Source organism: Rhinolophus sinicus, chromosome 8 (assembly GCF_057876585.1).
Source record: "Rhinolophus sinicus isolate RSI-liver-muscle chromosome 8, RSI-T2T, whole genome shotgun sequence".
Classification (NCBI taxonomy): domain Eukaryota; kingdom Metazoa; phylum Chordata; class Mammalia; order Chiroptera; family Rhinolophidae; genus Rhinolophus; species Rhinolophus sinicus.
The window spans coordinates 40,410,541-40,434,230 of record NC_142508.1 but is presented as its reverse complement, the minus strand read 5'-3'; the positions used below and the strand labels follow the sequence as shown (position 1 = coordinate 40,434,230).

The following is a 23,690-nucleotide window of genomic DNA, read 5'->3' as shown; positions in this document are numbered from 1 at the left end:
TCCCAGTTCTGCTTCCCCCTGCTGCACTTCTCTTTACCATGGGTGGTGCTGAAGTACTGTCAGGCATTTATGGGACATAGCTCAGGGGAAGGTGAGTTGAGGATACATTTAGGTTGGGTTTTGTGGGATATTTTGATGGGGTTCATACACAATTTCAGGTATACTGAATTTACCTACCTAGTTATCCTGGTGTAGGAACGGCTTCCAGGAAGGCTCCTATTACGCAAGGTGCTAACTCATTAGGTGTAAGGCCATAGTCTATTGTGGCATGAATGTGTCCTCTAGTGGCCCACTCCAGAAGCACCTGTGCAAGGGAGTTGAGTCAAGAATTAAAAGGACTGAGCTAGAAGCTAGTCTGTGGAAACATTTCCAGAACATATAGCTAACGTGAGTTAAACTTTATGCAAGTTTTCACAAATATCTAAAAAACCTAGATGGCATCATCAATACTAACTTGTGAAGCTGAAACTTTTTCTAAATTCTAATGACTAAAATAAGTTCCATTAAGCATGCTAGAGGAAGGATAATTTACTTTTGTTTTCTCTCTGGAGATAAGGATATTATGAAATAAGTACATTCAGCCAAAAAAGTAGGAAACATCACAGAGGTGTGTCAGGCAGTAAATTAATAAAAACATTACGTTATCATCTTTTGGGATTTTGCAATATTTGCGGTGTTTGTCAGCTCTTTTAAATACGTACTTTGTTATTATTTCATATTCGAAGTAAATTTTCATGTTCATACTCAATTTTGTGTTTGTGATTTTTGTATTCATTTTCTTAAAGAACACTCCTCTCCCCTACACCCTCACCGAATTCCAAGAGCTGAATCCGTCCTGTTGATATCTCATTGGCTCAAAAGAGGAATCGTTCTCAACCTGTGTGGTCCGAGCCAGTGGAAGTGCTTCTTGAGCCTGTTTCTTTAGTGGCAAAATGGGGATCACAATAGCGCCTACATTGCAGGGTTGTTGTTACCTTTCAATAAACCAACGCCTGCAAAGCGTTCAGTGCAGTCTTCGAACGCAAAGAGGATTGATAAATTTCAACCATTCTTTATGCTAAGAAAACGTCCGCAGCTTTGAGACCTGCGGCCAAGATCTTCCAGTGCGCATGCGCGTCCGGCTCCCCCTCCCCCTCGCCTTTCCTCCCTGTGGGCGCGGCCTAATCTGCCGAGGGTTGGTGGGCGGAGTCAACGGGCTACTTCCGGGATTTCCTCCCCTCTCCAAGAATCAACGCTCTTTGTATGATTGGCAGTAATGATTAGCCACTAGTGATTGGAGAGGAGACTGATGACCCGACCCATTTCGGAACCTCTCTTCCGAGTAGCCCAATTGCCAGCTTTGGAGGGCGGGTTCTTCTCTGGGGCGGGACAGGGCGACGGGCGTCTGTTTTGACTAATAGAAACTTGAATGTGAGTAAGCACGAGCCAATCAGGAGCGAGAAAGCCGGATCCGGGGGCGGGGCTGGAGCTTCGGCAGTTGAACCGCTCGCGAGGTGGGGTGGCGGTGGAGAAGGTGAGAGGAGGCGAGAGCGGCGAGTGCGCGGGCCGGAGTGGCGATCCTGGGGGGAGGGGGTGCTCTGGGGGAATGTGGGCTGCGGCGGGCGGCTCAGCCGGCAGTGTGGGAATTGGGAGGGAGGTGCCCTTTAACGCGATGGGTGCTTTAATGAGGGGTTGTGAGGTAGAGGGCAGTATATGAGTCGGCGGGTGTTTCTCAGGAGGGACTTTAATGGGGAAAGTATGTAAAGCAGGAGACAGTAGATGGTAAAATATAGAAATGCTCTTGTAATACATCCTTGCGATTTAATGGGAGGTTTTAAGGCAGAGGGTTATTATAGCGCAGTATGGAGGGGCGGAGGTCCGTGACATGAGTTATAAGCTTTGATTTGGTGGAGGGCATATGAAAAAACAGTATTGAGGAGAGAGGGAATGGGGCCTCCAGGGATGAGGGTGTGCTTTACTGAGGCGTGAAGGCGTAGTGTTTACTGAGGGCTTACTATATGCTGGGCACCTATCAAGTGTATTATGTGAATTAACTCTTAAACTTCCTAACAACCCTACTGGTGGTTAAAAGTGTGGGCTCTGGAGTTGGGTTGCTTGTATTTGAACCCTGGCTTTACCACTGGCCCTACCATTGAACATCAAGGTTACTTGGGTGAGTTGTTTAACCCATTGTGCCTTATCTTCATTATCAGTAAAATGACCTCATCTTCTCTGACTACCACTCACCCAGTGGCCTCACCCAGTCTGTTGGCTTCATATGGTCTTTACATAGAGATATTTCCAGTTTAGATCCCTCCCCTGAACCCCAGAGTCATATAGTCAATGGCCAACTCTTCTCTACTTGGAAGTCCAACTGATACCCAGACCTTAAAATCTTGCCCCAACCCAAACCTGTGGTTCTCCCCTTCAACCTCCAAAGTCAGTTGATGGAAGTCCATTCTTCCAGGTACTCAGGGCAAAAACCTTGGAATTTTCTTTCACTTCTCCTTTTTCTCTTACCCACATATGTTCCATCAGTCAGCAAATTTCATCAGTTCTACCTTCAAAACATGCAGAATCCAGCTGTGTCTCACCACCTCCCTTGCTACCACTCTGGTCCAAGCCATCACCTGCTCTTACGTTGTTGCAGTGGCCGCCTCATTGGGCTACCTGTCTCTGCCCTTGACCCCATAGTCAGGGAGATTTTATTAAAACAAAAGTCAGATCATATTGCTCCCCTGTTCAGACCCGTGGCTCCCACCTCAAGCAGTAGAAATCCTTTCCAAGCCCACAAGTTTTCACCAGATCCAGCTCCCGCTCCTTCCTGTCTGGCTTCCTGCCACTCCCCTAGCTCACCCTGCTTTGGCCACCCTGGCCTTTTCATCGTCCCTTGAATATAGCAAATACATTCTTACCTGAGGAATGTACATGCTGTCCCCTCTGTCTGGATCACATTCCCTCCAGATGTTTAGATGGCTTTTCCCTCACCTCCTTCAGGTCTGTGTTCAAATGTCAGCTCCACAGAGAGGCCCTCGCTGACCACCAAGATGAAATAGCTCCTGTCACTCTGGCCCTTCACCACCTGGTTTTATTTTTTTCATAACATTTACTACCTGACATATATATTAGTGTTTGTTTGTATCCATTGGGCTTCTTAGACCACCTTCCCACTACAGTGTTGGCTCCATGTGAATATAGAACTTAGTACCTAGAAACACATAGGTGCTTAAAAAGTGTTACTTGTACTATGCCACCATTATCACCATTTCTGGGGGGCCTCCCTGTGGGATAGAGCAGGGATGTTGAGCTGAGAGGGTCTTGGGTGGGGTGGTGGGGTCCAAATGGTGTAGTAAACCGGGCAGATTGTGGTGGCCAAGGGCTGAAGATCTCAACTCGTTTGTACTGGGAAGCTTATAGGAGGTGCATATTCCTGGGCCCACTTCTAGAGATTCTGCCTCTGCAGGTTTGGGACCATGCCCAGTGTCCTGCACTTTTATCAAGCTCCTGAGGGGATGCTGAAGGTCTGTGGCCCTTATTGCGCAAAACAGGCTGGTTCAGAGCTCTCATCATTAAACTCCTCCTCTGTGGCCTGCCCTCTGCCTGGCAGTGTGGGGACACTGTGCTGACCGAGACAGCCCCTCATCCAGCCTGGGAATCAGGGAGGGCTTCCTGCAGGAGGGGAGCTGAGACCTGAAGGATGACTAGTAGTGAGCTGAGGGGAGAAGACCTTGGCTGTATCTCCAGTGCTGATGATACAAGAATGATCAAAATGGCTTTACCCTTATGGGTTTCTGATCTGTCAGCTAATCATCAACTAGTTACACAGGCACTGTTTGAAGCACCTTATACATATTTAAACAAATCCCCACAACAATCCTATGAGGTAGCAGCTCTTATTGTCCCTTTTATTGATTGGGAAAGGCCTGGAGAAGGTAAGTGCCTTGCCCAGGGCCACATTGTGGGGGAGTGGTGGAGCCGGGATGTGAACCCAGGAGTCCCCAGCTTGCAGTGTATGCCATGCCTAAGACGGGAGGCCACTTTTAGATTAGTGCTGGGAGGGAAAGGAGCAGAGAGTTATGAGAGGAAATGGAAGGTGGTCAGGGAAGGGCAACTGGGTAATGAGTATGGGGATGAACATTCCAGCCCCTCACTCTGGGGTCCTGGGCAAACCACAGTTACATCCTTTAGAAAATGGGAGACAGTTATAATACCTATCAGAGAGCAGAATTAAGGGTGAGTCCCTGGTAGATAGGTGTGCGTGGTCCTTATCTAAGGCAAAAACCTTTTGGGGGACAGTGGGAGAGGAGGGGTCTCGATACTTCAGGGGGTAGTGTTGGGCTCCACTGTGCGCTATGGAGGTCTGGATTGTGGGGTGTTCTAAAGGGCCCTTGGGTCTATACATTCCAGGCGGACAATGTGGAAAGCTTTGGTGTGAATTCTGGGGGAGTGCCGAGTAAGGGGCGGGGGGGGGGGGGGGGGGGGATTCTATCCAGCTCAAATTCACCCACAAGGTGGGGAGGTGAGGCTCAGAATGGGGGCGAGTAGTGGTCACTATGGCCAGGCTGTGTGTGTGTGTGTGTGTGTGTGTGTGTGTGTGTATGTGAGGTGGGTGGCAGGCTGCAGGGGGGTGGGTCTGCGAGAGTGCGGAAAACACCATCAGGAGTGGAGGCTGCCAGGGGTGAGGATTTACCCATGTCCGGTATGGAAGATGGTGACGTGGATTTGTCTTTGGGGAGCCCAGGGTGTAGGATTCTCAGCTCCCTCCCTAGGGTGAGAGCTGTGAAATCTGAAATATCCGGGGAGTGTAATTTGGGAGGAGGAGTCAGGGGCGATGATGTAACACGGAATGGAGAGAGGGTCACCTTAGTGAAAGAAGAGAGGGCTGGGGGCAGGGAAGTTGTGTGTATGAGTGCGCGAGCGCAGAAGCCATGATGTCATGAGGCCCGAGAAATGGGGTCAGGATTGTGGGCCAGAGTGGGGCGCTGGGGTGTTCACACAGCGCGCAAGTTTGAAGTGCTGACGGCGCAGGTTGGCGAGGGCGGGGCCTCAAAGGCAAGGCTGGAATGCGGGGTCAAAAGCCTAGGCGCAGAAGAGGAGCTAGAGACCCTTGGACTGGAATGAAACCAGTGACCAGGATGGGCCATTGGTTTCAGGGCAGGTAGAAGGACAGGGTCGGTGTGGCGGTGGGGAAGGGAGGGAGGGGCTGGGGGATGGGGAATCCTTGAATGGGGGGAGGTGGTGGGGTGATGGAGGGCTCTCCGAAGGGGAGAGAGGTGGAAAATGTGTGTGTGTGGGAGAGGGGGTTGCATAGAATTTGGGAGGAAACCACCAGGTGAAACATGGAAAAGATGGAATGTAGGCTGAAACTGGGGTGTGAGTGGAGTAGAACCTTGGGGAATATGCAGGAAGAATCCAGGCCGAATAACTGGGGGAGGCTCGGGGGAGCAAAATTCAGGTAATATATGGGGGAACCCCAGGAGGAAATGGGGGCTGGTGCCCTCCTCCCTCCCCGCAATCTGGGAGAGCAGAATGGAAATAAGAGGTTTATGGAGGGGAGGGGAGGAGAGGACTGGTTTCTGAGCGTGGCAGGAGGGGGCGGGATTGGAATATGGAGGGAGGGAAATTCTGCAGAGGGGAGGGGAAGGGAAGCCCACAGTCTCAAGGCCGTCAGGGGAATGAGTTATCGGGAGCTGGGGTATGGAAGGGAGGGTCCAGCTGGCAGAGGTGTGAGCTTTGTTCCCTTAGCAATTGTTGAACACTCGACATGCCTAGAAGAGGGGGCGGGGGGAGTGGAGCGGGCGAAGTTTGTGAAGGTGAGGGAGGCTGGTGTGTGTAATGGGGAGCGTTGGATTCGGGAGAATATTCAGGGGCTTAATATCTGGGGATTGAGGTGGAGGCAGTTGGATGCGGAAAGGACCTGTTATCTAGTGAAGGGCTGCTATCCTCGGCGTGAGAACGGGGGGGGGGGGGGGGTTTATGTGGGGAAATGGGGAAGGAGGGCAGGGTCGTGTAGGCAGTGGGGATAGGGTGAGGTGGGCACCCTTCCTCGTCTTTCTCCTCCTGGGAGTTGGGTACCACGAGTCGGGTGGTGAATGGGGCAGTGAAGCTGCGCAGCTACTCCACGTGTACCGCCGCTGCCTCCAACGCCTTGGTAACCAGGACGGCACGTCTGCTGATTGGCTTGCGGAGTTTGAGGGCGGGTTAGAGGGCGGGGTGTAGGGCGCGGTGGGGCAGGTTTAACGCTGCCTGGCGCCTGCATTGGGGACCAAGGGATAAGGGATATGTTGAAATGTGTGGCTGTACGGACCCTCTGAACCTTCAGAGAATGAAAGCACAATTGCGAGAGAGTGAGTTTTCCAGGGAATGAGGGCTCCAGATTTCATTAGCCCTTCCAAAGCACCAGAGACCCCTCACCCAAATAAGGTCAAGAGCTTGGGTCCAGAGACAGGTGCCTGTCAGGCTTGTGGGGCTCAGGCCGTTGTCCTTGGGCCTTTGAGAACAGTGAATCTGTGGGTGATCCTGGGGGTGGTGTTCTGGGAGCCCCTGAAATTACTTGTGAAAGGCTATGTGCCTATTCATTTATCTGGGGAGGTTTCAGAGATCTCGTTAGACTCTCAAAGGCTCAAGGACTCTAAAAAGGTTAGAAACCACTGACCTAGAGTTTCAGGGTTCATCTTTTCCTCTCACGGTATTTTCCAATATCAGACTTTAGGAAGGACTTCCTCGGGAAAGTGAGGACTAAAGGAGGCAATGGGGAGAGAAGGAGACCAGGCATTGCAGGCGTCCCCATGATCTGGGTTAAAGGCAGCCCTGGGTGGCTCTGTCTTTGGAGCAGCTGTGGAATCAGGGGAGCTGAGCCTCAGTTTTCCTGTCTACACTGGGAAGGGAATGGTCTTACCTTGTCTCTGTAGTCCCTGTCAAGCTCAGAAACAACAAAGCAATAATAACAATGATAATGGTGATGCTAGTATGTATTGAGTGTGTGTCAGTCATGGTTCAATTTCTCCAAGGATTTTAACATGATTAATCCTTACACCAATCCAAGGAGATCTATATTGTTACCCTCCTCTGGGCTTACAGAGGCCTGCATGAACGTCATCTAGCACATTATATCTCTGTCCTCGTCACTTACCCCTCCTTCCCTCACGCTGCCCCCCTCCCTGCTGTTCTTAGAATAAACTAGAACAGCTCACCTTGGGGCCTTTACCTGGAAACTCTTCCCCAGGTATTCACCTGTCTCCCTCCCAACCACCCTCCCTCCAGGCCTCTGTTCAGAGGGGCCTTCCCTGGCCACCCTAGCCAAAAGAGCACCCCCCCAACCCCGAGCACCCCTTTTCTCACTACTTGATATTTTTATACCTCTGACTGTTGCCACCTGCTCGAGGGTAGGGCATCATCTGGTTTCTCATCAGATCCCTAACACCCAGAGTGGCATGTGCTTTGAAGGTAAAGAATCTGGCTCCAAGAGAGGTTACGTAACTTGCCCATGTCTGTACACAAGTGAGCCTGGCTGTGAACCCAGGCAGCCTGGCGCTTCCATTCTGAACCAGCCTCTGGAATCCAGGCTGAGGGTGGAGGCCTGACCCTCTCCTCCAGCTCCTCATAGAACTAACAGTGAGAAGTAGCTGTGTTGGCTAAGAGAAGATACTTATGCTTACAACAGACTAATAAAATGAATTATTAATTCAACATAAATGCTGTAAGTGTATCATTGCTAATATATGGCACAGGCTGTTCTCTCAACATGGACCACTTTCCCTAGATAACCACACGGCTGGTTCCCTGACCTCCTTTGGTTCTCTGCTCAAATGCCAGCTCCTCAGAGAGGCCTGCCCTGACCCTCTATTTATAAAGTCTCTGCCCCACCTGACCTCAGTACTCTCTGTCCTCCTTTCCAGCTGGATTTTTCTCTACAAATATTTGCTGAATGAATAATCGTAAATATATAATGAGTATAAGGATTAATAAATTAATAATCAAGAGTATTAATCATGATTCCCTTCTTGGAAATCATATATTCTATTAGCCAGCATGTGTTGGACATAGTAGTGTGCAGGACACAGTTTTAAGTGCTTTTATGCCTATTGTCCAATTTAATCCTCACAACAACTCTATGAAGTTGATGCCATTATTATACCCATTTTCCAGATGAGGAAACCAAGGCACAGAGAGGCAAAGTCTGTTTCCTCAGGTGCCACAGCTGGTAAATTGTGGAGCCAGGACATGAATTGTGACTTTCCAGCTCTTGAGCCTGGGCTCTCAGCCCTTCTGGGTCTCTGTCTCATCCCCCTTTCCAGTGACACCGGCCATGGACCAGCCAGCTGGCCTGCAGGTGGACTATGTCTTCCGGGGCGTGGAGCATGCCGTGCGGGTAGTGGTGTCTGGGCAGGTGCTAGAGCTGGAGGTGGAGGACCGGATGACAGCCGACCAGTGGCGGGGCGAGTTCGATGCCAGCTGTGAGTGTGCCTGCCTGGGTGGGCTCGCCTATCCTTCTTGGGGTCACTTCTAGAAGATGAGGCCAACCAGCATCCTGCCTCTTCTACCTGATGAGAAGCTCCAAGTTGGGGAGGGCTCATCTATACTGGAGTCAGGGAACGTCAAAAAGCTTGGATGCATTGCCCTTGGATGGGGCAAGTGGTCAGACCTCAGAAAGGACTTTTCTCCCCTTCCAGTCATCGAAGATTTGACTCACAAGACAGGGAACTTCAAACAGTTCAACATCTTCTGTAACATGCTGGAGTCAGCCCTCACCCAGGTAGGGACCGGGGTGGGGGCTGGGCGAGGTTTCTTTCCCTGGATTCCTGGAGGGTAGATGCCCAGCTGATGTATGCAAGACCCTGTACCTTCTCTTTCATTGCAGGGACAGGGCCATCTTTTTCTTTCTTCTTTCCCCAATGTAAATAGCTTGTTCTGATTCTAATGAATTATTCTCATGTAGAAAATTCAGGTCACAGAGAAATGTAAAGAAGAAAGGAAAAATCACTCCATTCCTAAGACTCATTCCCTGGTAATGTTTTGATGAAAATCACTCCGATCACTTCTCCATTTCTCTATTCATTCGTGAATGTGTGTGCACGCGTTTACAGATTTATAGTTGATATATTCCCCAAGGTATTTTGTAACCTACTTTTAAAAGATTCAACAATATTTCATAAAAATTTTGTTACCTTAGTGAATATAGCCAATCATTCATTTCATTGCACTATTCTTGGCACTGGGGACACAGCCATGAACAAAAGAGACAAAATTCCTGTCTTCATAAAGCTGACTTTCTAGAGGGAGAGACAGACAATTGAAAAAATATGTAATGTCAAGTAGGTAAAAGTATTGATAGAAAAGAAAAAGCAGGTTGGAACTTAGCGTGACAGGGATGCTAGTTAGACATTTTAAAATTATGAACTACATTATTTCTCTGATTACAGACAAAATACGCACTCGTGTAATTAAGACAACAGTAATGTGTGACTTAGAAAGTGAGAGGCCTTAAGAATCACCTTTTTGTGTCCCACCCCAGACTGTTAACATTTTAGTACTACAGGCATGATAAACAGCATAATAGCCCAGAATAGCATGCATTCTGTATTCAGACAGCCACTGGCTGGGAGCCTGGGCCAGTTACTTCCCCTCCCTGCCTTAGTTTCCCTATCTGTAATGTGTGGATGTCAGCAGTCCCCATTTCAGTTTTGTGAAGATTAGCTAAGTTACATGTAAAAAGGTTAAATAATGCCTGGCTCATAGGAAGTGCTCTAGAAGTATTATTAGAGGTATTATTATTATTATTATTATTATTATTATTGTTATTATCTTTTTGAGTTTGTCATCCTTGTTAGTAGTTGTTTAGAATTCCATCGTACCCATTCATCATGATTTATATAACCCATTGTTCTCAAACTTTTTGGCTTCAAGATCTTTTTATACTCTTAAAAAATTATTGAGGACACCAAAGAGCTTTTATTTATGCAGGATTTATCAGTATTTGTTTGCCATGTTAGGAATTAAAACTGAGAAAAGTTTAAAGATACCTATGAATTCATTTAAAAATAACAATAATAAATCTGTTATATGTTAACCTCAACATTTTTATGAAAAAAAGTATTTTCCAAAACAAAATAAATTAGGAAGAAACATAGCATTGTTTTACATTTTTGCCAGTCTCTTTAATGTCTGGCTTCATAGAAAACTGCTGGATTTTCATATGTGCTTATGCATTCAGTCTGTTGTGATATGTTTTGGTTGAAGTATATGCAGAAAAAATCTGCCTTACGTAGATACATAGTTGGAAAGGGGGCCCTTTAATAGCTTTTTCAGATAATTGTGCATATCCTTTGCTAACACTAAAACGGGACAGGTGGTAGTTTCTTAAAGGTTGGTTGTAATGTGGAATCTGAAACCATATAATGAACTTTTTGTGTTCTGTTGCACTAAAATCTGGTGTATCTTGTACTTTGCCTGAATCTTTTACCTATTTTGTAACACCATGTATTGGTCATTTGGAAATATTGATTCAGTAAGTTGTGCAGCTCTTCCAAATGTTGACACATTTCATTATACAATATCAGGAAGTCACATTTGTTAATGTCCTCAGCGATCTCACCAGGAGTCTTTCAACATCGAGAGGCTATCAAGCACACGGTAGCAGATACAAGTTCTCCAAAATTTCAGTTTTCACTTTGACATTTGAATTTTATCATTGGTAACAATTACTGTTAGCTGTTTAGCTTGATGTGACAGGATCACTCTGTTCATTTTTGAGAAAAAGCCCTGCCAGACAACCAAGTCTGAAAAACTCTAGTTTTGTCTGTCTGTCAGTCACTCTTTCAAGTAAAAGTAGCGTTCCATGAAAAGGTGGCTGACTTAGCTCTACACTCAATTGCACAAATGCTTTTCCTGAAACAACTGTCGCCCCTTGGTGTACAGCAGGATGCCAGTTCCCCTTTTGTCACACAGAGTAGTACAAAACTGTGTAGTCAAGGGTTGAGATTCAGTAAAATTAATAATTTTCATAGCGTCATCCAGAACATTCCTACGTTTCATTTTCTGTTTTCTGTTTCTATTTATTTGTTTATTTCTTCCTCCTGGCCCCCCGTGAGACTGCATGGCAATGAGAATGCAATGACTGCTAGTAGATTTGATGCCACTGGCTGAATTTCTGCCGATGGGCACCAGCGTATTTGCCTACCATTACTTTTGCACCATTAGTGCAAATGTCAACACAGCAGAAATGGCAGATGACATCTTAGTATTATTATACAAATTGTTTTGAAAGGGTCTCAGGGTCCTCCAGGAGTTTGCATACAACACAATCCTAAGCTGCCCCCAATGGTTGAGCAATTAGGTTCTTTCTAGTTTCTCCCTCTGATGAGGTCCTTGTGCCAGCACCTTGGACAGGGCCATCTTGCTCATCACCTCCATGCAGGAAGGCCCAGCTAGGCCAGAGAAGGGGTCAGGGTGTGGCCCAGGCGTGTGGGTTGTGTCCTCAGGGGATGGCCATGTTGGGTCTTGTGGCAGCTCCTCCTATCCTCTCCCAACAGAGCAGTGAGTCGGTCACCCTTGACCTGCTGACCTACACAGACCTGGAGTCCCTGCGGAATCGCAAGATGGGGGGCCGCCCAGGCCCTTTGGCCTCGAGGTCGGCCCAGCTGAACTCCAAGCGCTACCTGATTCTCATCTACTCTGTGGAGTTTGACAGGTGGGACAAGGGGCTGATTCTAGGCCCACGCTGATGGGCAGGTGGGAGAGGATGTGGCTGGACCTCAGGAACCCCAGGTACCCAGGGCAAGGTGGGATGTTGCTTAAACCTTGCCTTTGGAATCTTCAGTGTTGAGGTTTGTATCATTTAGTATTGTGTTTGGCTACAAGTAGCAGAATAGCCATTACCAGTGCCTTAAAAAAGCAATAATTACTTAACAAGATGTCTGGGTGGGTGGTGGCAACTCAACAGTTTCATTAGGGACTGAGGCGCCTTCTGGTTTTTTTGTTTGTTTGGTTTTTTCTTTTGTCATCCTTAATGTGTTGGCTTTTTCGCTTCACACTATCTCTTCATGGTCGCAAAATGGCTGCTGGACCTCCAGACATTGAATATGTATCAAAGCAAGAGGAAGAGGAAGGATGTGCTTGCTAATTGCACTTAATGTTTTTATCAGGAAAACTGAAATGTTCCCAGAAGATTTGCAACAGATTTCCTAATAAGCCAGAAACGGTCCCATGACCTTTCCCATAATATTTGGCCAGAAATGGTCATATGCAAGGGATGCTGGGAAAATGACTATCTGGCTGTCTAGTCTTTATAGTGGAAAGCAGCAAGGGAGAAGGGAGTTGGGAATAGCTGTTAGGTAGCTGGGGACGGTGTCTGTTCCCTTTGTTAATAGCTTCTGGACTTTCTAGTGGGAAGTTACCAATCTTGTATGAATAGCCGCTGGTGGGGCAGTTAATCAAGGTGCCCTACCTTTCTCTAGCTAAGGGGGCACCCAGGTCAGGACACCTGGAATCTCCCACTATGGAGTCTTAATTAGGATTGAGCTTGGTTGCAAGTGACAAGACCCAGTAACTCCACAACTGCTGTATAAGAGGGTCTTCGGGGCCGCTGACTGGTGCAAGGGACATGGGGGCAGGGCGGGGGCTTGCAGCTGCGTTGAGAAGAAAGCCCCTAGGAACGTGAGGTTTTTGCAATTGTGTGTTTTCCTACCCTGAGGCTCTCAGGGTCTGTAAGTGCTCTGGGGGATTCTGGGCCTCTGAGATGCATCTGTTTTAATCTTCAGGATTCACTACCCGCTGCCCCTCCCGTACCAGGGCAAGCCGGACCCCGTGGTCCTTCAGGGCATCATTCGCTCACTGAAGGAGGAACTGGGCCACCTTCGAGCGCTGGACCACCAGGACCCTCGGGACACCCGGGATTCTGAGATCTGGCGCCTGCGGGAGCAGTGAGTCTGGGAGTGGGGGGCAGTTGGGGCCGGGAGGGCACATCCCATCATGCACTGCGGGGCCAAATGCTCAGTACTGTTGGGAGGGCAGTGGTCCCTCATTCACCAAATATTTATTCTGAGCCCCTCCTCTGTGCCCACCTTGTGCTAGGGTCACAGTGGTGACCCAGACAATCCTGGCCCTGCCCTCCTGGGACTCCCAGTCCAGAGAGGGAGACAGATTTGTCTACAGAGAGTGAAGACTTAGAGTGAGCAGGGTTGGGGAGCCCAGAAGGGGGACCTGCCCTGCCTGGTAAGAGGGGGTATTCCAGGGAAAGTGAACAATATGTGTAAAGACAGGGTGGGAGGTAGAGCCACATGCGGCGCCTCTTTTGTGCTGGCTCCTCCCTGCCCCTCATGTAAGTGGCCGGCCAAGGGGGCAGATAGACGCTGATCACATAACCACCCGAGGATATCACTGCAAACGGAGATGGGGTTAGTCAGGAGAGAGCCTGTGCTATGGGAGGCTGTACAGCAAGCTGATGGGGTTGGGAAGTAGGTGAGGACGTGTTCTAGGCAGAGGGAGCAGCATGTGCAAAGGCCTTGTGTTAGGTGAGGATGTAGTGAGAACAAGGGGCCTGAGAGCGTGAAATGAAGAAAGCAAAGGCTTTTAGCATATTGAGTGCCTGCTGTGTGCTGTGGGCTGTGGGGGAGCTGAACTGGGGACGCAGTGTCCACCTGGCGGATGCCCCACTCATTGGGGAGGGTAATCATGTTTTAATAGCAGCAGCAGCAGCAGCAGTAGTAGTAGTAATAATAATAATAATAATAGTAGTAGCTAATGTTGAGCATTTAACCTTGTGCCAGGACTCTGCTCAGTGCTTTATGATTTTAATTCCTTTAATCCTTACAAAGTAGGCATTGCTATCGTCCCCATTTTAAAAGAGGAAACTGAGGCCCAGAGAACTTAGAGAAATTGCCCCAGATCACACAGTGAGTAATATGGCCAGTCTAGACTGTGAATCCATACAGCTAGCTCCAAGCCCCCTTTGGTTCCCCAGCCATTGTGCACTGTTGGCAGCTGCTAGCCCAGAACTGAGCTCTCAGTGCTGACAGGAAGGACCAGCTCTCTCTCCGCTTCCAGGAGTGGGAGTTCATGGGGCTGGAGAACCCTGTGGGTCTTCCTGGAGGAGGTTGGCTGTGCAGTGCTGGAAGCAAGAAAGCATTGCCTTGAGTACATCCTCGGGATGTACCCTCAGGCCTGGTAGGTGCGCGCATGTGTGTTTCTCAGGATGGCCACTAGGTGGCGTCCTCTGCTCTGAGATCCCATAGCCAGATCGTGGCTTCGCATTTTCCTCCTCCCAATTTGGAGTTAGGGAGTTTGGGAAGACTCCAAGGTTGATTCGTTCATTCATCCAACACTTAAGGAGTTCATACTGTGTGCCAGGCCCACTGCCCGGCACTGGGTAATATTTATTGAGCCCTTACTCAGTGTCAGAAATGGTCTAAGCACTCTTCCTCGACTCCCACAACCTTTGGGTAGGTGTTATCATTGTCCCACTTTACCTGCATGTGAAGTGAAACTGCCCAAGGTCACCCAGCTTGTAATAAGTGGAGCAAAGTTGGATCCAGGAAACCTGGCCAAAGAGCCCGGGTTCCTATACAGTGGCCAGATATCTGGCGACTCTGTCCTCATGGGGTGGGAATCCAGACAGAAAGCAGATAATCACACGGATAAACGCCAACTAGGAAGCCAGAAGGAAATGTACAAAGATTGCAGAGAACAAAGGGACAGACCTAGCCTGGCTGGGGGCGGGCAGGCTTCCCTGGGACGGAGGCGATGTTTGAAGGATGAGTGGGGTCATTCCTGCCAGGAGAGAGAGAGAGGGTTCCAGGAGGAGAAAGCTGCATTTTCAAAGAGTAGCTTGGCTGTGGAGCAGCGAGGGGAAGGGAGGTGAGAGGAGAGGAGGGGAGGGCGGACTTCAGCTGGAAGGGGCTCAGTGGGAAACGCCTCGGAGAGCTTGGGGAGCCACAGATTTACAAAAAAAAAAACTTTTATTAGGGAAAATTCCAAGCACACACAAAAGTAGACAGTAGTATAATGTGAGTGGACTTGTGCCCAGTTTCAACGGTTATCTACGTTTTGCCCATCTTGTTTGATTTATGCTCCCCTCCCCTGAGAAGCAAATCCCAGACATCGTTTCTCTTCCGTAAACACTTCAGTATGTATCTTTAACACAGAAGGGCGTTTAAAACACAAACAGAAGCACTGTTATCACATACAACAAAATTAACAAAAATTCCCTAATGTGTGTATATGTTAACAGTTCTCTGATTATCTCACAAATGTCTTTTGTAATTGACTTGTGTGAATCCGAATACAGCCACACATTGCAATTTGTTGATGTGATTCATTTTTTTAAAAAACGTCATTCTTTTTTTTTTTTTTTTTAATTGGGGAATATTGGGCAACAGTGTGTTTCTCCAGGGCCCATCAGCTCCGAGTCGTTGTCCTTCAATCTAGTTGTGGAGGGCGCAGCTCAACTCCAAGTCCAGTCGCCATTTTCAATCTTTAGTTGCCTGGGGCGCAGCCCACCATCCCATGGTGGAATTGAACCAGCAACCTTGTTGTTCAGAGCTCGCGCTCTAACAAACTGAGCCATCCGGCCGCCCCTCTGGAAGCTCAGCAGCAGCTCATTGTCTTCAATCTAGTTGAGAAGGGTGCAGCTCACCAGCCCATGTGGGAATCGAACTGGCAACCTTGTTGTTCAGAGCTTGCGCTCTAACCCACTGAGCCATCTGGCCGCCCCTGTTGTGATTCTTAAATCTCTCTCTCTTTTTAAATTAAATTTCTTTTAATTTATTACAGTTCCCCCCTTTTTTCATGCTACTTATTTGTATAAGAGAAGCCAGGTTTTTTCTCCTGTGGAGTTTCCCACAGTCTGGATTTTGTTGATTTTATCTCCATGGTTAATGTATTACTGTTTTCCATATTTCTGGATAAGTGGTTATTTACTTATAGGTTAATCAGATTCAGGTTTTGGACAAGACCCATTCCTCAGTGGTGCTCTGTACTTGCCTCCTATTGGGGAGCTGGGACTGACCAAGGTCGGATGTTGAGAGTTGGATCCCTCTCTTATAAAGTTCCCATAGCCCAGCATCTCTTGCTAGTTCTCATTTGCATTTCCCTAATTACCAGATGATGAGGTTGATCATTTTTTCATGTTTAGTAGCCACTTGCATTTCCTATTTTGTGAATTGCCTATTCACCTATGATGTCTATTTTTCTTCTGGTTGTCTATTTCTTACTGATTTCCAGGAGTTCTTAGTTTCTAGTCTGGATATGAGCTCCTTGTTAATTTCGTGTGTTTCAGAAATTCTCTTCCTCTCCTTCCCCTGGCCTTTTCACTCTCTTAATAGTGTCTCTTTTATTTTTTCAAATTTATTTATTTGTTTTTTAATTAGTTTCAGGTGCACAAGACAAAGCAAAACTTAGACGTTTATCATTTATATCCCTCACACTGTGTGAACCCCCCTCCCCCCATTAATAGTGTCTCTTGATAAACAGAGATTCTTCATTTTCATGTAGACTAATTTATACATTTTTTTCTTTGAAGTTAGTAATTTTATGTCCTGTCTTAAAATCTTTTTCTCCTAGTGTCATGATGACATTCTCCTATATCATCATCTATAATTCTTTGTGTTTTGCTTTTCACATCTGCAATCCACCTGGAATTGATTTTTGGTGAGGTCGAAGTCCTGTCATATTTCTTCCATGTGTCTAGTCAGTCAATCATCCCAATGCCATTTATTGAGAAGAGTGTCCTTTCCCTACTGTTCAGCTATTGTCAACTTTATCACAAATCATGTTTATACATAAGTGAGGTACTGTGCTCTGTAGTCCTTTGGTTTGTCTATCCTGGTGCCTGCACTATACTTTTAATTCCTGTAGCTTTATAATTAGTCTGATATTGGGTAGAGCAAGTCCTTTCACTTTTGTTTTTTCTTTTCAAGATTTTTAAATTTATTTTGGCAATTTGCATTTCCATATAAATTTCAGAATCAGTAGGTTTTTCAGTACAAGCTTGTTGGAATTTTTATTGGTATTGAATCTATAGAACAATTTAGGGAGAGCTGAAATCTTTATAAATACTATAGTGAGTATTCCAGTCTATAAACAGAGTTTGTTCCTACATTTATTTAGGTCTTATTTAATGTCTCAGTAATGTTCCACCACACTTTTTGTTAGATTTTTTTTTTCATCTTTGGGTAATTTTGTTAATGGTTTCTTTAAATATAAATCATATTGATTTTTGTATAATTTATAATATATAATATAATATTTATATTATATATAAATATATTACCAATATGTAATACTGATATATTGATTTTGAATCTAGAAATTTTAGCTTTCTTATGATTTTTAATAATTTATCTATAGATTCTTTTTGATTTTCAGTGTTTATAATCCTCGGCAAATGACTGTTCTGTTAATTGCTTCTCAATCTTGATCTTTCATTTCTTTTTCTTGCCTTATTGGCTAAGACCTCCAGTACAATGTTGAGAAGAAGTAGAGATAGGTGGCATTCTTCTCTTATTCGTGATTGCAAAGGATAAAGTCAGTGTTTTGCAAAAAATGTAGGTATCTGTATGTTTTTCATATCCATAATTGATTTTAATTTTTAGGCAAGGTGAGAACAACTGAGTTAATATATAGTTTTAGCAGCTATTGATGATCGGTGGCTAGATAGATGTTTTTCATTATGCGTTGGTAAAGGGTAATAATCTAATTCCATAATTCTTTCTGCTTTTGTTAGCTAGAATTCTTCAGTAAGGAAAGAATTCTCTTATCAACTATTTGGTTTCCCTGAGGTACATTTCCTATGGGAAAGGCATGACTAATGCTTGTTTTTTTTCCCCTTTATTTAACTTCTGTTAGAATAATGAGTTGGTTTCCTTACACCCTCCATGGAGATCAATGAGGTTTGTTTAGTTTTTACTATCATTATGCACTCACGAATGTAAACTTAGTTGATGTTATGTTGGTTTCCTATGACTGCTGTGATAAATTACCACAAACTTTGTGATTTAAAACAACAGAAATTTATTTTCCTCCAGTTCTAGGGCCAGAAGTCTGAAATCACTTTCACTGGGCTGAGATCAAGGTATCAGCTGGGCAGCGCTCCCTCCAGAGGCTCTAGGGGAGAATCTGTTTCTTGCCTCTTCTAGTTTCTGGTGGCTGCCATCATTCTTTGCTTGTGCCCACATCACTCCAACCTTTGCCACTGTAGTCATGTTGCCTCCTTGTTTTCTGTGTCTCATCTCCCTCAGCCTCTCTTTTATAAGGATACTTGTGATTATATTTAGGGCCCACTTTGATAATCTCATCTCAAAGTCCTCGATTTAATCAGCTCTATAAAGTTTTTCCCCCCCATATAACATTCACAGGTTCACATGAATATCTTTTGGGAGGCTATTATTCAGTCTCCCACAGATGTGTTTTAGTCCATTATTCATTGCGCGTATTCTTTTTGATTCTCATTGTCTTATCTTTGGCCAGTAGGAACACCTTCATGTTGGCTCCTATGTCCTTTAGAAATTATTCCAGTAATCTTGGATGACTTCCTTGTTTTCTGGCATGTCAAGATGTCTCAGAATTTCTTGTGCCATTCCAGCCCCAGGACTGGTATAAGTAATTTCCCAAGGAGCGCTGGTTTCTTTTAGTGGGAAATTGTAGTTAGAGACCACAGTCTGGTCATTAGGGGTGCTCATGGCCATTGGGTTGACACCGCTTCTAGGCCTTTTTAGTGGAAAGAGACAGAAAGTAGATACATTTTTTAGAAAGAGAAAAATGATGTCTGTGCTTATCAAACCTTTTTGATTTGTATGTCTTTTCTCATGCTGAAAAATCTTAGTTTCTAGCAATAGTAACAATTATTTATTTGCTTTATCCTAATAATACCAATATACTGTATTTTGCCATTTATAATGTGCACTTTTATGCTCAAATTTGTGAGGGAAAAATAAGGATGTGCATTATACCTGGGTAGTACTAATTCCGTATCTATATACTTGTAAATGTTTTGAATTCTTTTATTTATGCTTATGAGTTAAAAGTGTAACTCTAGAAATCAAAGTGATATCTGTATGTAAAATAATACCCTGGAATACGGTAATTGTTTTTGTTGAACTTTTGACAAACTTTCAGTGAAAGTGATTTTGGCCAACAATTCAGCGAAATGTATTGTTGTCCACAGAGTAAGTGACTTTGACTTGATAAGATAGGTGATGACGATTTTATTACCACAGGGTGAACAGTGCGACATTTCTCTTCGTACACGTTAGGCGGGAGCTAGCAATTTAGCTGATTATTTTTACAAAAATTATTGGAAAATCCCTTGGAAAATTAAAAACAAAAGATTTTTTTCCCCTGAAAATTTGGGCCATAAACGTGTGTGCGCATTATACTCTGGAGTGCATTATACATGGCAAAATATGGTAATTACTAATATTGAGAGTACTGAATGAAGTTTAAGATTTATTTGCAGTACTTTTTGCCCTACTTGCTAAAATAAAGTTTTTTGTTTTTTGTATTGTTACTTGACATAATTCTCCTCCAGTATGCCACTAACTTTGATATACAGTGATATCTGTTTGAGCTACTTTCTTTTAAAAGTTTTAGGGATTGCTTTTGTTAAAATTTATTTATGTAGAATATTTCCATAGTTCCAAAGTCAAGACTAAAAAGGAGGGTACATTCAGAGGGGTCCACCTTGTATCCTGGTTGCCACCTTTGTTCCTCCATCATAGGTAACCTACTTTTTAAAGTTTTTGGTTTATCCTTATATAGTTTGAAATATGAACATATTTATAATTCCCCTTTTTTTCTTTTACCTAAAGAGACACACTAAACATTTCTGCACTGTTTTAAAACTTATATCCTGGCTATCACTTGGTGAAAGGATATAGAGATCTTCTTCCTTTTTATTGTTGTGTAGTACTCAGTTTAGTGGATGCATCACTGAAATTCAACTAGTTCCCTGTTGATGTACCTTTTGGTTATTTCTACTCTTTTGCTTTATAAATAGTGGTGCAACTAATAGCCTTGTGTATACATCTTTTTCTCAAGGGTTTTGAACAGTAGTGACCTGATGGGATTTGCATTTGAAAGAGTCCTCCTGTGAATGGGAGGCAGTGAGACCTGCCTGGGGCCATGACCTCAGGGCTAGGCTTTGAGGGTATAGAGGACAGATCAATGATATATGTTGGAATTAGAACTCACATGGCTGGTGGCTGTGTCTGCTCTGTGGGATGGATGGGGGAGATGTGGCCATGTTCCTCGTCATATAGGGGAGGTGGAGGAGAGATTATGGGACCATAAAGGGCAGGCGGGAGTGGTGGGTTCCCCCTTCGTGGGGGAGGTGAAATGGTGTGTAACTACCCGGTGAAGGAGCGGGTATGATGGGACCGTGCACCCATGCTCCCCCTCGCTCTCTTCCCTATCTCCCCTCTCCGCCCAGGGTGTCGCGCCTGGCGTCTGAGAAGCACGATCTGGAGGCCCAGCTGGGCCGATCGCGCGAGGAGGCGCTGGCTGGGCGGGCGGCGCGCCAGGAGGTTGAGGCGCTGCGTGGGCTAGTGCGCGGCCTGGAGCTGGAGCTTCGGCAAGAGCGCGGCCTGGGGCACCGCGGGGCCCGCCGCCGCAGCCAGGACTGCCGCCGCCTGGCAAAGGAGGTGAGGGGGCGCGGCGGCTGGCAGGGGCGGTCGGCCCAGCGCGGATCTCGGTCTCAGTCTCTGGATCTCTGCACCCCTGTCGCCCCTCGGCAGCTGGAGGAGGTGAAGGCATCGGAGCGGAGCCTGCGCGCCCGGCTGAAGACGCTGAACAGCGAGCTAGCCGCGTACAAGAGGGGGTGAGGGGTGTGGCTCGGGGTGGGCGGGGCCTCGGAGCTGCGGCTGGGTTTGCAGGTGGACTTGGGGTCGGATAGGAGGGGCCTGGAGGTGAGTGGGAGGGGCCTGAGTGATGGGGTGGGGTCGGAGCAGGATGGAGAAGATGGGTGGAGTCTGAGAGTGGGCAGAGATGGGTAGGAGGGGCCTAATGGACAGCATGCGAGATACTAGGAGGGCTCGGATAGTTGGAAACAGTGGGCGGGATCTGTGGAGAGATGGTCCGGGCTTGAGGCGGCATTCCGGAGGTTGGGTCTGGACATTGGGACTGAGGAAAGGGGCGAGTCCTTACGGTCTAGTTGGCGTGGCCCAGCAGGTGGGGATCTGGGTGATGTCTGCTGGCTTTTATTGGAGTGGGTAGTGGAAAATTGGGGAGGGCTTCCAAGAAACTTGGAGACTTCGGAAGAAGTGTCCCGTGAAGGGGGTGTGTTGGGAAGTGACAAACTTTTTTTGGGGGAAAGTTTTGTGGGACTCCAAGAGGGGCGAAGCCTGGCAGAAGGTATCTGTGAGGGTCGTGTGTGAGGGTGTGAGTGTCTAGAAATTGATGGGGGAGATGGACCTGAAAGTTCGGAGATGGTGCAGTCCGGGGAAGAGCCTTGGGATAGGACTTGTCCTAGCCGGCGGGAAACTGACAATGGGTCCTGTGCTCCCAGGAGACGGACTCCGCCGGTGGTGCCGCCCCCGGCCCGGGAGGACCGGGCTTTGTCATCCCGGGAGCGCTCCACGTCGCGTGGCCGCGGTGCTGCCCGCTCCTCATCCCGGGAGAGTGGGCGTGGGGGCCGAGGTCGAGGCCGCCCTGCCCGCCCCTCGCCCTCGCCCACAGGTTTGTGCTGGCCCTGCCCTGCCGGTGGGAGACTTGGAACGGACTAGAACGGTGGAGGCGTGATCCTCTGACCCCAGCCTCTTCCCACACCCCCCTACCTTGTCCTAGGTGGTCGCGTGCCCCGTTTCGACCCCACAGCCTTTGTGAAAGCCAAGGAGAAGAAGCAAAGAGAGATCAAGATGAAGTTAGCGCCCATTTTCTCCTCACCTGCCCACATCCCTGCCCCTTTACCTGGCCCTCTGATTTGTGTCTTCATCTATCCTTGTCTCCCATTTGTCTCCATCACCTGTCACCTGCTTCATCTTTCCCCTCCACCCTCCGGCGGGTTACCCGCCCTGGTTGTAACCCACAGGGCGCAGCGACTCCCTTCCCGCAATAATTGGGCGCACAGGCAGGTTTCTCCCGTCCCGTTCCCCAGGCAGCAGCAGCAGCAGCGGAATCGATTGGGCAGCGGAGGAAGCGGGGATGGCCCGTCCATCTCCTGGGCTCGCCAGACTCGGCGTCCCGCTGCCGTGACCGGCCGAGGGGATGCGGCTAATCGCTCCCGAAACCGCAGCTCCTCTGGTAACGCGTTGGAGCGCGCGGGCCAGCCGGCGGGCTGGGCGGGACCGGCGAGTGCTGGAGTCTCACCGTCTCCTCCTCCCTCTAGTGGACAGTTTCCGCAGCCGCTGCTCATCAGCCAGCTCCTGCAGCGAGTTCGAGGATTTCTCTGAATCCCTCCCTAGAGGGTAAAACTTGGTTGGGGGAAAGGACCGCCACTAAACGGGTGTCTGGGGGAAATTGGAAACAGTATTTTGCAGGGAAATTGAGTGACGGAGGCTTGAAACCACGGAGGAGGTTGAGGTGGGAGGTGCCAAAGACTCCTCCCATTCCTTGATTCCTTTCTCCTCAGCGTTCACCGCCACCGCGGGAAGCCTCCCAGCCCCACAAGCTGGAGTGGGTCGAACACGGTGAGTGTCTTTTCTGAGGCCTTGGAGGAGGCAGGGGCAGCATGAAACCACCAGAAGCGGCTGGCCCCATCTGCCTAATTCCATTCTGGGGATCAGGTTGCAGAGGTGGCTCTGAAATGCCTCTGGACTCAGTGTTTTGACACCACTGCATTGGGAGGGAGAATGGGGGTGGGGTGGGGGCAGAGGACACTGGTTAAGAGCACCTGCTTTGGCTTCACATTTCCAGGTCTTAAAACCTGGCTCCTCCTCCTCCTACCACCTGTGTGTCTTCAAGAGTTACTCTGCCTCTCTGTACCTCAGTTTCTTTATCCACAGTTAAATAAGGATGGTAATAGTATTAACCTCAGAGGGTTTTGGTGAAAACACAAAGTTATTTTATGTAAGTGCTTAATAGGTGTCAGCCTTATTTTTTCTGAGGTCCTTAGGTTCAGAGTTTCTGTTGGGATTTGGGGGGGCAGGAGTAGAGGGACGCTGCCTGACCCCTTTCATGCCTCCCCCAGCTGCAGAAGCTCACTCCTGTGGAACATGGCCGCCATCAGAGACGCTTGGCTAATTCGGGGGGCTGGGTCCCCATCAAAGGTGAGCCTGGGACTCCACATCTCTCCCTCACCTGCCTCAAAGCCCTCTGGGGTGGTACTGAAGGCAGCATATTGAGCCCCGGAGCTCCCTGTGGCTTCAGGCCCCTCACAGCCCCCCACACCCATGCCTGCTCTCACAGAGTACAGCTCCGACCACCAGGAGGCCAACATGGCTGAAATAGACGCCCGTTTGAAGGCCTTGCAGGAATACATGAACCGACTGGACACGCGGTCGTGACCTTGGAGAGGGAAGCACTGTCCCTCCATCCCCTGCCCACTGCTGGATTCTGGGGTGGGGGTCGGGTGGGGCCTGTGCCCTTCTAGCTTTGCCCAGGCCCCATCCCTCGTGGTGCTCTTGGGGTCTCAGGTGTATGAGGCCCTGAGCTCTCCCACTGCCCCAGGCAGTGCATTCTGGGAGGGAGGGTCTGTGCATTTTGTAAATAAACATATTTGCCCTTGGGATCCCTCAGCTTATGACTGAAGGGTGGGGGTGGAGGGGGGATAATTGGGAGGGGAG

At 47.7% G+C, this 23,690-nt stretch overlaps 1 protein-coding gene across 2 annotated transcripts; it reads left to right on the top strand.

The window, feature by feature from the left end:
* The first annotated feature begins 1,424 nt into the window (after positions 1–1,424).
* On the top strand, positions 1,425–23,635 carry CCDC61 (coiled-coil domain containing 61). Of its 2 annotated transcripts, none has more exons than XM_019754905.3 (14): positions 1,425–1,513; positions 8,277–8,435; positions 8,652–8,734; positions 11,511–11,668; positions 12,738–12,899; positions 20,402–20,612; positions 20,706–20,788; positions 21,476–21,645; positions 21,754–21,829; positions 22,064–22,209; positions 22,295–22,373; positions 22,538–22,595; positions 23,096–23,174; positions 23,314–23,635. In XM_019754905.3, exons 2-14 carry the CDS (start codon positions 8,288–8,290, stop codon positions 23,409–23,411), a joined length of 1,551 nt encoding a protein of 516 aa, XP_019610464.1. In that variant the 5' UTR covers positions 1,425–1,513; positions 8,277–8,287; the 3' UTR covers positions 23,412–23,635. The 2 variants fall into 2 exon arrangements, with proteins under 2 accessions (XP_019610464.1, XP_019610465.1); XM_019754906.3 differs by lacking the exon at positions 1,425–1,513 and adding an exon at positions 5,003–5,137.
* The last annotated feature ends 55 nt before the right edge of the window (positions 23,636–23,690 follow it).

Coding starts and splice junctions, on each gene's coding strand:
- CCDC61 (XM_019754905.3), top strand. CDS start 8,288: ATGGACCAGCCAGCTGGCCTGCAGGTGGACTATGTCTTCCGGGGCGTG. Junction 20,613..20,705: donor GCCGCCGCCTGGCAAAGGAG/GTGAGGGGGCGC, acceptor GCCCCTCGGCAG/CTGGAGGAGGTGAAGGCATC. Junction 22,596..23,095: donor GCTGGAGTGGGTCGAACACG/GTGAGTGTCTTT, acceptor TGCCTCCCCCAG/CTGCAGAAGCTCACTCCTGT.